This window comes from Natator depressus, chromosome 9, assembly GCF_965152275.1.
Source record: "Natator depressus isolate rNatDep1 chromosome 9, rNatDep2.hap1, whole genome shotgun sequence".
Lineage (NCBI taxonomy): Eukaryota > Metazoa > Chordata > Testudines > Cheloniidae > Natator > Natator depressus.
The window spans coordinates 47,889,777-47,906,055 of NC_134242.1; the positions used below are offsets into that span (position 1 = coordinate 47,889,777).

At 42.2% G+C, this 16,279-nt stretch overlaps 1 protein-coding gene across 6 annotated transcripts in view; it reads left to right on the forward strand.

The window, feature by feature from the left end:
• STAG1 (STAG1 cohesin complex component) overlaps positions 1-16,279 on the forward strand; it is a 363,241-nt gene that overhangs the window by 294,640 nt on the left and 52,322 nt on the right. For all 6 annotated transcript variants that reach the window (XM_074964074.1, XM_074964070.1, XM_074964075.1 and 3 more), the window contains 2 exons: positions 5,877-6,051; positions 8,959-9,098. In XM_074964074.1, the coding sequence (XP_074820175.1) occupies positions 5,877-6,051; positions 8,959-9,098 (315 nt within the window). The remainder of the gene's footprint in view (positions 1-5,876; positions 6,052-8,958; positions 9,099-16,279) is intronic.

A 16,279-nucleotide genomic window follows, 5' to 3' on the forward strand; every position in this document is an offset into this window, starting at 1 on the left:
CAGAGCTTTCTCCTCTACTTTGTAGTGCTCGTTCTTGTGGGACAGGGCATCTGCCTTCCCCATTTTAGTCCCTGAGTGTAGGTGACTGTAAAATTGAATCTGGATAGAAAAAGTGTACACCAGATCTGGCGTTGGTTTAACCATCAGGCTGTCTGTATGTATTCTAGTTTTTTGTGATCAGTCCAAACTTGGACAGGAGTGTGGGCCCTTTTGAGGAGATAATGCCACTCCTCAAAGACAGCCCTCATGGCCAGGAGTTCCTTGTCTCATGTCATAGTTTTTCTCCATTAGGGTCAATTTCCAGGAGAAAATGGTGCAGAGGTGAAGTAGCTGGTGGGAAACTGCAAAGTGGGAAAGAACTTCACCTATTGCAGAGTCTGAGGCATCAGTTTCAATGATTAAGGCCTGAGTGAGGTCTAGGTGGGTTCAAATGGGGGTGGATGTGAAGGGTCTTTTCAGGTGATCGAATGCGGCCTGTGTGTCAGTGGACCAGGCGAATCTGGCCCTCCTCCTTGTGGAGGGACATTAAGGAAGCGACCAGGCTGGAAAACCCCTTAATGAATCGCCTGTAAAAATTTGCAAAACCCAGGAATCACTGTGTCCCACACACATTTGAGGGTGCCTTCCAATGTCATCACCACTACCTAGCAGGGGTCTATGGCGAGGCCTGCTGGGGAGAAGATGTAACCCAAGAACTACGCCATCTCCTTGTCAAGTTCACACTTCACAGGCTTGGCATAGGGTTGATTCCGTAGCAAAGCCAATCTAGAATGATATGTACATGACGGTCATGGAGCTCTTGATTTTCAGAGAAGATGAGAATGTTGTCTATATAGATGGACCATGCCAGCTAGGAAGGTGGAGGGACGAATAAATTGCTTCCATAGGTTTTCCTCTAGGTAATTCCGGAAAGGCCTGTGTAGGTCTGGCTCAGAGAGAGTGTAAATGCCTCCAAAGAGAAGCTCCACTCCCCAGATGGAGTTTGATAGGGCAGTCATAACTGGTGCAGTGGTAGGGTGTCCATCTTCTGTGTGTTGAACACCTTGGTGAACTCCAGGTATTTGACAGGAATCTTAGGTGTGGTTGGGCCCACTGTTTTGTGTCTCTGGGAGTCTTGGGGGTTGGAGCGCACCATAGAGTGTGGTCAACTGAGGACAGGGGCTCAGGACACATTCTCATTGGCATTGCAGGGAGCAGAAGAGCACTGTCCTTGACTGCCAGCAAATTAGGGGGTCACGGGCAATGAGCCATGGGGCACCAACAACAACTGGTGAATGCAGGGCACGGATCACCCCAAACTGCATGTTTTCCTGGTGGCCACTGCTGGTGGTGATCTCTGTGGGCACCATCTCATATGTGATGGGCCCTAAAGAGAGGGGTGACCCCTCATTGGGCTCAACAAACTCAGGAGAGTCTTTGCGGGGGGTAGGAATCTGATGATTTTTGACAATTTCTTGGTTGACACAATTACCAGATGTGCCTGAGTCAACAAATGCCTCCAAGCAGATGTCAGGCATCATGGAGTGCCAGAGGGAGGGGAAGATGTGTGATGTGCTGGTTAGGGATTCTCAAGATTCCAGCAAAGTGGCAGCAGAGTGGCTTACTGTGAGGTGAAGTGAAACACTGACCCAGACCCAGCCCCCCTATTGGGACTGGGTTCTGGCGTTTCCCAACCTGGAGGAGTTTTGGTTCTTGGCTGAGCACGTTACAGAATGCTTGGATTCCTCGCAGTACAGACAGAGAACTAGAGCTTTTTCTCATTGTACTTTTTCTCATTGTAGAGTTGGGGTCGAACTTGGTCACTCTGCATCAGCTTGGGGTCTGTTGGATTACCCAGAGTTGCATATGATAGAGAGGTCCAATTTGATGAGGGTCAGGGACTGCCCTTGTTCCATTAGCCCGTTAGCAATTAGGGTGGATAAAAATAAATGATTTTTTTTAAAAGAAATCAACGATTTTTTTTTTAAAAAATTAGATTTTTTTGATAAAATGCTTTTTGAGGAAAAAACCTATCTAAAGATAGTTTTAATTAAGATACGTTACAGCTCAAACATATCTCATCATGTATTAGGGATTATAAATTCTAATTCTATACTATGAAACAATATATTCATGTAATGTTTCAGAAAAGTTTTGTAAATGAGTTCCAATAGTTTATGGATTAGGGACCCAATTTTATGGGGTTCCAGGGGCATCTGTATCGATTATTTAGGTTAATCTTTCTATCTACCCAATGGGACTCAGTGCTAAGTCTAGAAGATACCATCAGAGATGCCTAGTTTTGCAGTTCTCAAACTGTGGATTTGTCTCCAGAGATAACATGCTTGTTAACAGCAAAAATGTTTTTAAATAAATAAATAAATAAATAATATATAGAGGTGAGAAAAACAGACCTCAACCCTATTGTCCCTCTGCAAATTTGTGTACACAGAGTCAATCCCTTACCTCTCCCTAAAAGTGCAAAGTTTCAAAAAGTTCAGTGAATAGAGGATTGTTGGGGGCGGAATAGATCTGGACAAGGAGAAGTCTGGAGATAAATGTGAGAAGGGAGGGATAGGCAGTAGAAACAAAAGTTGAAACTGTTTGAGCAGCATATTCCAGAATTCTTGAGATCTTTCTCAGTGTAGCTTTCATTGATTTGAGATCTACCATACCATTCTCTCAGTAGAAGGGAAAACCTATAATGGCAGCAGGCTGTAAAAGAGACCCAGTTTGGGAATATTTCAATGAAGTTCCTCTACCTGAGGGTAAGACAGGCACGCGTGCAAAATGCAAACAGTGCAACAAAGAAATGCAAGATAGAAAAGAAAAGAAATCCAAATGAAACAACATCATGAGAAGTGTTCCTTCTCAGGAGGAAGCTGTGTTGAGGATGATGAAAGGAACATGTCTGAATATGCAGGATTTTCAGGTTGGTAACAACCAACAAGAATGCACTTTTATGTAGAAATCGATGATTAAATCAAGTCTTCCTGACTAGTGATTTAAATCAAATCCACCCTGTTATCAATCCTAATGTACAGCTTGATCAGGGCCCCCTAGGGCACGTGTGGGTTCTACCTGAGCTAATTCATCTTTAAAAGGATCATTGAGTCCTTGCTGGAAGTGATTTTGTTGCACGGCCTCATCCCAGCAGGGATCAGCTGCCAGGCGTTGAAACATGGTTGCATATCTGATGATAGGCTGGGACCCCTGCCAGAGGGCTTGGAGTGCAGCTTCTGCAATGCACTCTCTGTTAGGGTCATCAAAAATACTTGCCATTGTCTAGACAGACTCCTCAAAGTGTTCAAGAAGAGGGTTAGACGGCTCCAGTAGTGGGGAAGCCTATACCAGGGCCTCTCTGGTAAGCAGACTAATCACAAGTCCTACTTAGGAACAGTCTGTGGGGTATGATAGCAGTTGCAGTGTGAAGAGCAGGTGATATTAATTTGAAAACCCCCAGAATTGGGACAGTCTCCAATGAAAATGTCAGATGGGGGACCTTGGGCTCTCAGGTAGCAGGTGTGAGGGTCGGGAGCTTGCAGGCACCATCCTGGCATGTACACCTGAGCCTGAAGGACTGCATTCTGTTCTAAAAGTGTGACCCTCCCTACTTCTGATCCTTGTGGACTGTTCAAACTGTAAGCTCCCAGGGTGTGGTCGGCCTTCTTAGGGTGGAGTGGAACCTTACCTGGTGGTTGCAATGGCAGTTTGGGATAGTGTTGCGTGTCCATCTAGGAGTCCGGTATCAGCACAGGGTGAAGCCAGAATGAGGAGCCAAGCCAAGGGTCAGAACCAGAGTCAGGAGCAGGGCTGGGAGCCAAAGACTAGACTGGAGCTGGGGTGAAAGCTGGAACAAGGGGTGGAGGCCAGGAGCAGGGCACAAGCACAGCTGGGGATGTGGTATGCACTGAGCTACTACTCTACTGCTGCCGCGTCAAGGCTCATGTAGTGGGCTGCAAGCTCTTCTGCCCAATCAGGAAGCATGGTCATTTGGAGAAGGCTCATTGTGCTCAGCTGAGCTTTCTGGGTTGCCTAGTGATGAAGCTGGGGGCCAGCTGTGATCCTGACACTAATAACTGAGATTTAGTCATGGGTATTTTTAGTAAAAGTCATGGACAGGTCACAAGAAATAAACAAAAATTCACGGCCCATGACCTCTCCATGACTTTTACTAAAAATACCCATGACTGAATCTCTGCTCCTGGGCCCTGCTGCTCTGGGGGTGCCCTGCCCCAGTGGTAGGAGCTGATTGCTCCGGGGGGCCCGCTACTCCGAGGCCCCCGGGGACCACTCTCCCGATGATCCCGGGACCGCTGCTGCTCAAGTGGTCCCCAGGGCCACCCTTGGAACCGATGCCTGGCGCTCCCTGGAGCCACTGCTCTGGCCACTCCTCGGACCATTGCTGCTGGGGCACTCCCCAGGACCGCTGCTTGGGTGCTCGCTGGGGCCAGCTGCCCAGGGACACTCCATCAGTGACCAGGGCGGCTGGCCCTGGGGCCGCTCCAGCAGCGACTGGCCGCGGGGTGCCCGAGCAGCTGGCCCCACAGTCAGCCACACTGGCTCCTGCAGCTGTGGAAGTCACGGAGGTCGTGGAAAGTCACGGAATCTTGACAGAATCACAGCCTTACTAATAGCTAACCTCCCCTCCTTTTGTTTCCAGGAAATCAGTACCTAAAAAAGCAGTAAATGCATATATCATTGGCAGGCTGGCATATTCAAGAACATGTGAAGTTCAGTTTTGTCCTAGAATTGTCATCTTCTGCAGCCAACTTCAAACAGTTTTTATCTCAAAGATTTAGGGCAACAACACATATCTTTAGAAAGAATTATGGCTGAGACTCAGGCTCACAGCAAGAATCAAGGATTTGCTTAGTTAGCAGTGTTTTTTTTTAATTCCTTTTCCCAGACTAGTGCCTTAACTTATCAATTCCCTCATAATTTATTTCATTTTGGATGTCATTCTAGTTTTTTTACCTAATTTTTTTAGAGGTAACTATCTATCTCATTATTTTAGTTTTTATGTAATTCTTTGAACCAATGTACATTCTGTCTTTTATCTCAGTTTTCCCCTGTTGCAGCATCTTAACTTTAGGGGGGCAGTGCAGTCTAGTGGATAGAACTCCAGACTGGAACTCAAGTGACTAGGACTCAGGAGTCCGTCACTAGCCTGCTGGGTGACCCTGAGCAAGTCATTTCAACTCTGTGTACCAAAGTTTCCCCATCTGTAAAATAATACTTGCCTCTGTTGCATACACTTTAAGAACTATGCATGAAAATCTAGGACTTATTACAGTTACTTCACTGTTGCATGTTTTATTGAAATTCTCCAGGAGCTATAGAGTGTCAGAGTAGGGATCTGTCACAGTATGTATCTCTGCAGAAGAGATAATTACCTGCTGCCTACTCATCCCTGCAAATGAGCATGTTCAACTTCCATGGATTTCAAGGAAAACTGAGCACTTTTGATCTTTTGTTCTTGTAAGAGAAACAGCTGTGATAGATCTTCATTCACTAAGCCACCCTCCCATCTCAGTGTTGGGAGTTTTGTTAACTCTCATTTTTCTTTTTTTCCAGTTCTAATTTTTTTGTTTCAGTATTAAAGAACTGGCAGTTCAAGGCAGTGGGGGTCCACCTGATGGCACTGGAAAGGTGGCAAACCATATCCTGTCGGAAGTCAAAGGCGTAAAACTTAAGAGTTATAGAAATTCCCTGTGATCTCCTTCACAAAACATGGACCCACGAGTATCAAACTATCACAACTCTGCATTGTTGCAGAAGGGCAATTACCACTTAGTGGTGGGAAAATGTCTAGAAATTATATAAACAGCATATTTATATTTTAAAATGATCTTGACCCTTATGGGTTAACTGAATGAAGTAACTTTGTGTTTCAGGCTTTCATGCTGCTCTGTGATCTCTTGATGATTTTTAGCCACCAGCTGATGACTGGAGGTAGAGAGGGTCTTCAACCTTTGGTGTTCAATCCAGACTCTGGGCTCCAGTCTGAACTCCTTAGCTTTGTGATGGACCATGTCTTCATTGACCAAGATGATGAGAACCAGAGCATGGGTATGTTTAGCCATCGCGTTTTGTACTTGTCCTCTCTCACCTAACACAGAAGACTTTTGCACTGCAAAACTTAATCTGGTCAAGTACAGATTCTGTTCAGGTGATGTCTAAAAAGGAAGACAAATTATACCACATACTCCAAGACAATTTCTCATATTTCCCCACATATCCAGCCATGAAGTCTTTGGTTGTAGAGGTGGCTGTACAAAGATCTAAAGATGGACAGGTGCATTCTACTCCTTCAAATAAGTCTGGATTTACTGGGGAGAAAAGTCTCTCTTCCTCTATTTTAGGTTTAAGGGTGATGAATTACCAAGCTATAGTGGCACACTACCAATATCCTCTTTGGGGAAACATGTCAGTGTTCACCAAATCTCTCCAAGATAAACATAGAAAACCCTCATGTGCCATCATTACGGAGGGACATTAAGTTGTCAAACATGCCCTGAGAGCATTGTTTGATTCTTCAGGTTCTGCAGTTAGAATCTGCAATTTCCACTGGAAGGTATATTTTGCTTAGATCTTCAGGCTTTCTCTGAAACCAACTCCGAGGCTGATGATTTGCCCTTTAGGGAAAAGGATTGTTCAGTTCCGGAACCAATGAGTTTCTGGAAAAATGAAGGAGCAGGTACAGACCTAGACTCTTGGGCATTTATCAGCAGTCCAGGAAGAGACCTGGAGTATCAGTTCTCAGGTACCAACACAACAAAATTCATCATCTTCCTTTTCCTCACACATTACCCAAAGGAGACAATAGTATCATCAACAATATCGTCCTCAACAGTCTTCTCAGCAAAACAGAAGGAGCTTTAAACCACAAACGGGAGGTGAACAAATTATCTTCACAAGCTACTGTGCCAGGCCTTAGGTCCCAAGTTTGACATAGTGCCTGAGAGCTGTGGTCCAATTTTAATCTAGTCTCATTCCATTCAGAGACCATCTGCATCTAAACATCTATTACCACAGACAAATAATTTTAGAAATTATTCACAAGTATCCAATAGAATTCAAAATTATTCCTCCTCAATCCCCTCCTCCGATCCCTGTCCAGGGACCCCTCTCAGAAGAACCTGTTGAGATCAGCGCTTCTGCCCTTCTTGCCCTTCTCAAATACTGCAGCTGAGGCCTCACCAGTGCCAACTAATGTGGGACAGTTATCTCCCGTGATTTACATACGACACTCCTGTTAATACACCCCACAATGCTGATATGCTTTTTTGCAACTACATCACATTGTTGACTCATATTCAATTTGTGATCCACTAGAAACACCAGATCCTTTTCAGCAGTACTTCCACATAGCCAGTTGTTCTCCATTTTGTATTTGTACATTTAATTTTTTCTTCCGATATGTAGTACTTTGCACTTGTCTTTATTGAATGTCATCTTGTTGAATTCAGAACAATTCTCCAATTTGTCAAGGTTGTTTTGAATTCTAATCCTGGCCTCCAAAGTGTTTACAAACCCTCCCAGCATGGTGCCATCTGAAATTTTATAAAGATACTCTCCATTCCATTATCCAAGTCATTAATGAAAATATTGAATAGTACTGGACCCAGGACTGACTCCTGCGGATCCTATTAGATGCATCCTCCCAGTTTGACAGTGAATTATTGATAACTACTCTTTGAATATGGTCCTTCAGCCAGTCATGCACCCATCTTATAATAATTTCATCTAGACCACATTTCCTTAGTTTGCTTATGAGTATGTCATGTGGGACTGTGTCAGAAGCCTTACTAAAATCAAGATGTCTCACATCTAATCCTCTGTTAAGGTCGCCGTTTTTTTTATACTTACCTGTGGGCTTTTTTCACCTGCCCCCTTTGAACCTAGGTTAAAGCCCTCCTCGCTAGGTTGGCAAGCTTAGGCAGCAGTACTGCCTCCACAAAGCAACTCTGACCCTTCAAGCCTTCTCTTCTTCAGGGCGCAACTGCAACGCGAGCTGGAGGCAGAGGGAATTAGGGGAACATTGGTGGGGTGCTATTCATGCCCTTGGCCCAGAGCAACCAGGGCTTGAGGGACATGCCCATCACTACTGTTTGAAAAAGTTCTGTTCCCAAGTAGCTGCTTCTGTAGAGGCAATATAGTTAGAGAACAAGTGTTACAAAAGGTAAATGCCCCCCTTTTATATACCAGTTGTTTCAGAGTAGCAGCCGTGTTAGTCTGTAGTCGCAAAAAGAAAAGGAGAACTTGTGGCACCTTAGAGACTAACCAATTTATTTGAGCATAAGCTTTCGTGAGCTACAGCTTATGCTCAAATAAATTTGTTAGTCTCTAAGGTGCCGCAAGTACTCCTTTTCTTTATACCAATTGTGTTTCTTTAATCTGGTTGAATTCACTCCACAGTGAAGTGATCACTGTTCTCAACGTGTGTATCTAACGTACTTCTTTACCGAATTGGTGGAATCTCATTTATTATGTCGTGGTGTTATTTTCACGTTTGATTATTATATCTTGTTATTTTCATTGACGGAGGGAGTGCTTATGTTGCATTTTATGTTAATTTTTTTCACAATCAAGTGACATTTCTCTTCTATTATTTGTTGCTATTTTGGAGTGCCAGGAATGTCAAATCAAAGCATGTACTAGAGATTTTGTTGCAAAAATCATTCTGCAATGTGATTGTTGTTTCTGATTGTTCATATGTGAAATACATAGGTTCAATGTAACCAGATTAAATAAGCATCTGTGAATTGTTCTCTTGCCAAGATCGTTAACAAAAAACAGCTTGAGTTTCACTCTCTTTGATTTTAGTTTCTCCTGAAAGTATATTAGATACCTTTTTGGCAAGTTTAATTTTACAAAAACTGTTGATTTTATTAAACAAAAATAATTGGGTTTTGTGTTGCCTTAAAAAACAGCATGTTTTAATATGTTAATAAATATTTTCTTTACTGTATTTAGAGGGAGATGAAGAGGATGAAGCTAACAAAATAGAGGCTTTACATAAAAGAAGGAACCTTCTGGCAGCCTTTAGCAAACTTATTATCTATGATATAGTAGACATGCATGCAGCAGCAGATATCTTCAAACACTATATGAAGGTATGAGTCTATATTTTTATCTTCTCCTCCTCCTAAATGAGCACAGAAATTGTAGCTGGAAAAGTCTTAAAATATTAGTCCATTCTTTTCCTCTGCTATTTTCTTTCCTGTTGCATATTCTTGAGTGCTGTCTCCAGTCTGATTTTAATTGATTACTGAGATGCAAAAAGCTCTGTGATCAGGTTGCAGAAAATATATTTTTGAAATCAGAGCCAGGTGTTTAACTTCAGCTTGTATTTCTGCTTATTTTTACCTAAGGCTTAAAGGGCCCTAAGTGCTTCCTAATAAAATATATATTGTATGGGCTTTTATGATAGCTTGGCTATTATGGTAGAAGAGCAATTGAGGAGCAGGAGTAGAAACCTTAAAAAAAATTCCTTAAAACTAGAGACACAAAATATGCAAATAAAGCAGTGCCTATTTATGAAATAGGCCAGTTGGATCATTTCACTTTCTTCATAAAATCTCCAGATTTCGGGACCTGTAGGCATAATAAGTAAGTAGGGACTTAGTAAGAGAAGCCAGAATCCAGCTTAGAGTTCTTTAAAGATTCAGACCTGGTCTACATTAGGAAACTAGGTCAGTATAACTTTGTCGCTCAGGGCTATGAAGAGTCCACACCCCTGTGCGACACTATTAAACCAACCTAACCCCTGATGTAGACAGCATTAGGTTGACAGGAGAATTCTCCCACCGACCTAGCTACCACGTCTCGGGGAGGTGGAGTACCTACACTGATGGAAGAATCTCTCCTGTCGGGGTAGGTAGCGTCTTCACTGAAGCACTACAGCAGCGCCGCTGCAGGGTTTTAAGTGTTGAAAAGGCCTCAGTTTGAAGTATAGATATAATTTTTAAGGTATATTTAGCTATCTGTATAGGGTTTTATAACGCCACCTATCATGATCCCTGGAATGCATATTGTCTTCATCATTACTATTTAAATGGTCACAGAGTGATCAGCATAGTAGAAGACACAATGTGAAAGTAGTTTTTACCCCAGATTGTTTACAATCTAATAGAAACAGAGAAGCAGGTCACATTGTGAAAGCCAGAGGAACAAATAACATGGAGGGTTTTTTGCTTGTCACTTTTGGTGGACACTGAAAGAACTGCAACTTTAGGAGGGAGGGTGGATACTCTGACTCTGCTGGATGGATAACTCTGGCTTTGTATGTGAAGATAAGCTGCTCCTTTTATTGCTGTTTAAGTTGTGTGTTTTTAAGTATTTCCCAAAGTACCTAAAGCAGTGGATATGTACTGTTTATATTTTTGCTCCCAACCTCATTAACAGTCCTAGTTTACAGTCACAGGTAGGAAGCATTTGTGGGTTTTCGGTGTGATACTGTCCTCTTATTTCTAGGTTTCATAAACCTAGAAATAATAGTTTCATAGGTTTTAAACTCTGCTTAAAACACAGCAAACAAAAAATCCTTCAGAAACCTGTACCTCTTCCATAAAACCTTAAGCTTGGTCTAAACCACCTTTGCTCTCCTCCCCACCCTGCCACCCTTGAGCTCTAGCTACCACAGCTTTAGAGATCCTGACTAAAATTTTCAAAAATAAGAAGCTAAAGTTAGAGTCCTAAATCAATATTTAGGTACCTGAAGGTCAGTGGGGCTTCTCATTTCGGTATTTTTGAAAATTCCTCTTCCAGGCACTTTTATACGGACTTAGGATAAAATTTTCAAAAGTGTTTATGTGACTTTCCATAAATTCATAGATTCTAAGGCCAGAAGGAGCCATTGTGATCATCTAGTCAGACCTCCCGTAAAACACAGACAATAAAACTTCCCTAGTATAATTCCTAGAGCAAATCTTTTAGAAAAACATATTGATTTAAAAATTTGTCAGTGATGGTGAATTCACCATTACCCTTGATAAATTGTTCCAAAAGTTAATTACCTTCACTGTTAAAAATTTACTCTTTCTTTCCAGTCTGAATTTGTCTAGCTTCAACTTCCAGCCATTGGACTGTGTTATACCTTTCTCTTCTAGATTGAAGAGCCATTATTATTTATTCCCCACGTGGGTACATACAGACTGTAATCAGGTCACCCCTTATCCTTCTCTTTGTTAACCTAAACAGAACAGAAATATTTATTGAACACTTCCACCTTTTCGGTATTATTATTGATAATTCTACCATTTCCATCTAGTAATACTCCAACACTATTATCAGGATTCTTTTTGTTCCTAGTATACCTAAAAAAAAGTTTTTAATGTCTGTAACTCTGCTGGCCATAAGTTTCTCCTTGTGTCCCTTTGCTTCCCTTATTGATTTTCTACAGTTTCTAGCTTCTGAGTTATACTCATTACTATCGATTTTCCCTTTCTTCTATTTGTTATGGTTTTGGGGGGTTTTTTACAGCTTCCTTTACTTCCCCTGTAGATCAGATTGATATTTTTAACTAATATGGCATTCCGACTTTGTGGGCTTCTAGTAAAGTGTTCTAAAACAATTCCCAATTGTGATTCACATTTTTTCTGATTAAATTCTTCCTCCCAACTGATTTGGCTCATAATTGTTTTCAGCTTTGTGAAACTGGCCCTGTTAAAGCACCAAGTGTGTGTGTGTGTATCTATAATATATTACCGATCTGGACTTTATTCTGTTTCCACATTAAAAATATTATCAGGTCATGATACTTAAGGTACCCAAACTACCGTTAATCTTCAGTTCTGTGATTAGTTCCTTTTTATATATCAAGACTAAATTTAATATAGAATTCCCCCATGTTGGTTGCAACACTTTTTAAAATAGGAAATGGGCATCTATCACATGTAGAAATTCCAAGGAAGTTTTAATACTGGCAGCACGAGACCTTCAGAGTGTGTCAATCAGATTGAAGTCCCCCATAATAATGCAGCTTTTTTCTCTACAAATGATAGATAGGTGCATAAGGAGCCAGTTATCCTGTTCCCTAGTGTGATTTGGTGTTCTGTAGCAGACACTAACTGATACCCCATCTTGTGCTTTATCTGTTAGAACATTGATAAGTATTCAAGACAATTTTCTTCTGAATGATCAGTGACTTGGAAACAGGAAATACCATTTTTGACAGAGTGCTACTTCCCCTCCCTTTTTGTTCACTCAGCCCTTCCTAAATAAAACATAACCTGTGATTTTAACATTCCAATTTTGCAAGTCTTCCTACCAGATTTCTGTAATACTGACTAGGTTGAACTTATGCTAATAAATGCGCAATTCCAATTCCTCTTGTTTGTTACCCTCCCCTTTTATTATTAGTTTACCACCCGGGTGACTACTTTAGCCATCCTGTTCCTGAGGATGTTATACCAATAAAATAAAAACCAGCAGGATCTTATTAAAGGGAAAAAGACAAAATACCACATTTATTGTGAATACAGAAAGAATCATAGTAAGTAGTTAGTTATAGCTATAACATTCCATTCAATCTCATATTTATTCACACTTTCATTCATGCACACACACACACACACAGGTTCTGCAAGGTTGTTATCATAGTTACCAGCCTTAGAGTTGCTCATGCCAAGCCACTGGCCAGGTGGCCTGGACATGAGGAGGGAGCAGGGCCTTGTCAGATGCTCATCTGATGCTCCTGGAAGTTGGTTTGCAGAATCAGACCCCAAAGTTCTCACTTTCTAGAGTCCATTTTTATAGGAATTTCTTCCTAGGCCAGTCTATGGGAATTCCTTCATCATGCTGTTGCTGAATCAATCAGCAGATGGCACATTCCTGACGGCTCCGTGCTGCTAGATGTTATCTTGTTCTTTGGTTCTCCCATTCTTGAGGCTGTTGGGTGGATTCCAGTCTGCCCTCCGAGGGTCCTCTGGTTATTTCCACTTGACGCCTTCTTCAGCCGATGGACACTGGATTCTTAGGCTGGCACCTCCCTGATCATTCAGTTATTATCCACACCGAGCATCCATCCACATACATCTTCTATCTCTATTTTAATCACAATTGTTAATACACCAAAAGGGCGGGGAGTCTCTGGGTGCTGTTTCTGTTGTTACAGAGTATTGCTTTGAGTCTCTCTATCTGTGGATTGCTTTGAGAACAGACTCTGTCTTAGAATGTACTAACGCAATTAGCAGCTTGCAAATTTCACACATAGAGGGAGAGAAACAGTACCAAAAAACCAAGAGACCTCTTAATTAGTAATACCCTGGAATTTAAACTATGGGGAATCAAACTCATTTGTGATTTTAATACAGAACTTCTTTAATAAGATCCTGCTGGTTTTTATTTTATTGGTATAACAAGGAGACTGGTTCCCCTTCTACTGAGGTGGAGGCCATCCAAACTGTTGAGCCCTTTCTCCCCATAGAAAGTGGACCATTGCTCCACAAAACCAAAACCCTCCCCCAATTACCTACGCAGTGGTTCTCTTCCAGAACCTTCTGCCTTCTATCTTTTTTCAGTCATGGGACAGGAGGGATCTCAAAGAAGATTACTTGAATATTATTCTTCTTCAGCACACTTCCAAAGTCCCTGAAGTCATCAACTATCTGTGAGATACCCCGCAAGGCAGCGTTGTTAGTGCTGATAAGAACCATCACCAGTGGATCTTCACTTGTCAACTTCAGAAGTCTGTTCAATCTCAGAGTGACATCTCATGTTTTAGCTATGAGAAGACAGCACACTGTCCAGCTGTCTGCTTGTCCTTTGCAGAATATTCTTTCAAATGTTCAGTAATGAATCCACAGCAAAGATCGTCTGTCTTCCATGGACAGTTGGAGAACTCTGTATGCAACCTTGCTTTTCTTACAGGTTGGGCAGACTTACCATCTACAAGTGTACCCAACTGGTATGCTTTCTACCAAATGGATCTTGAGAAGTATCTTCCACGGTTTTCATATTGACGACCTAGTATCCGTTGGAATCCTCTTGCTGTGTGGAATTCCTCCTGGTCTTCTTATCTCTGGTGGCCAGAACGTGCCTATCCTCATCTGTCTCCAGCCTTGAAGAATGCTGCCATGACCTCTTGCCTCTGGTTACAAACTGTGAGGGGTTGCGAACCGCGAGGGGTCCTCTCTGATTTCCTCTCTCTCTAACTCTTTAGTGACCAGTTCCCTTCTTCCTTGAACGTAGGGTACTGATGTCTCCCAAACCTGGCTGTCTAGGAACTCCTTAGCATCTCTGACTCTCAGTAGCGTCTCTACTTTCCTGTTCAATCCAAGAATCTTTTCCTCCAGCACGGCCATCGGCTTGCACTTTTTGCACAGGAGGTCTCTTCTAGCTTCAGGCAGAAAAGAAAACATGGTGCATCCATTATAGATTACCACCACTGTTCCATTGCTGACCATCTTGAAATTGTGCATAGACCTGAACCTGGAAGGAAAGCCTCTCACATTCCATGTCTATACTCCCTCTGAAACTCTTCTGTTAGCTGCCTCTGTTCATGGCATTTGAGTTTGCCTGACAAGTGACTTTTTATACCAAGAACATAAATCCCATTTCAGAAGCACCTAAATCATTTTAGGAACCTGAGTCCTACTGAAAGACACTTAAGCACTTTTGAGAATTTTATGCTTTAGAATCTAACTTGAGGCTCCTATTTTTGAAAAATTTGACCAATGTCTGTGTCAGGCTGTCTGGAGTGTCTCACAAATGTGAGTATGAACCTCAGGGCACACTGTTACTAACCAGGGCACAAACCCCAAACTGCTTGTGAGTTCTGTACTTAGACTTCTTCAAGTATCAAGTGTGAACTCTTCAAGCACTATAACTAGGGCCCTACCAAAGTTATGGTCCATTTTGGCCAATTTCAGGGTCATTGGATTTTAAAAATCATAAATTTAATGATTTCAGATATTTAAATCTGAAATTTCAGTGTTGTAACTGTAGGAGTCCTGACCCAACTCCGAAGGCATCAGCGCAGAAGTAAGGGTGGCACAGTATGTTATTGTTGCACTACTGTTGGTGGGGCGCTGCCTTCAGAGCTGGGCGCCTGGTCAGCTGCCGCCACTCTCTGGCCACCCAGCTCTGAAGGCAGCACAGCAGTAAGGGTGGCAATACCATGACCTCCTACAATAACCATGCAACACTCCATCCCCACCCTTCCCAATCCTTTTTTAGCTCGGGACCCCCAGTTTGAGAAATGCTGGTATTCCCTGTGAAATCTGTATAGTATAGGGTAAAAGTACACAAAAGACCAGATTTCATGGTCCATGACGCATTTTTCATGGCAGGGATTTTTATTCCCTTCCCCCGGAGTTCAAGCTGTGATGGGACATGTCTACCTGCACATCTCCCTTCATGGGCATTGGGCTGGGGGGGAGCAATCAAAGAGGATTTTCACTTAGTTCAAGTATAAAAGGATATAGTTAGAAATGGTTGAAAGCAAATAAAAGTGAAAAATGCTTTCTAACGGCTAAGACTAAATACAACAAGCTACACCCTCTGTTCAAGATAGTTTCCTTACCAGTCTGCCTTCCAGCAAGATGGCTGTCAACCCCTCTGGTCAGGATCTTCAAAGTGCTTGATTCCTTTGTCTTTTTAGGTAAAAGATAACTTTGTGCCTCTCTTTTATAGTACAGTGAACATTTGAAATTAATTCTTCTGAAGGTCCCCCTCGCCCCAAAGTAAAGTTTATTGAAGCTGTGAGGAAGATGACATGGAGGTTCCTGGTGAAGGAAGTTTCATGCATGTTTCTTCCCCTGCTGCTGTTTGCTAAAATGGAAATTTATCTGTTTCCTGCAATCTCCTCCCCCGACATGATGCAGAGTGGTTATCTCCTCCTTTTGTTGCCTTGATGGGTCTGTTTACCTTTTATGCAAATTGCATTCCCACTGTTTCTTAATGTACTTTGGAAATATCTTCAAGGTGGCAGAACTACATTCCTTTATCTATAATGAGGCAACTTCACCACAGCCTGTCAAACACACTCTAAGAACATAATTCCCAATATGTGTGTAATTTTTAATTTCTCTTCCATGCATACACCCGGCAATAACATTAATGATCAGTATGTTGTCACTTTCTATTGATATCTTACGTGACCTTTTTTTAGATACAGGTTATGACATTAGTGAGTGGGTACACTGAACTGGTCAGTCCCGTTGAACCTCACTACCACTTACCAGTGAGCCCTCTGCCTCTTGCATTGGGGTGCTGTTAGGATCACACCTGTCTGACACTCTGGCCAAATGATAAAATTCATTATCTATGGAGATTTGCACAGTGGCCACATGGT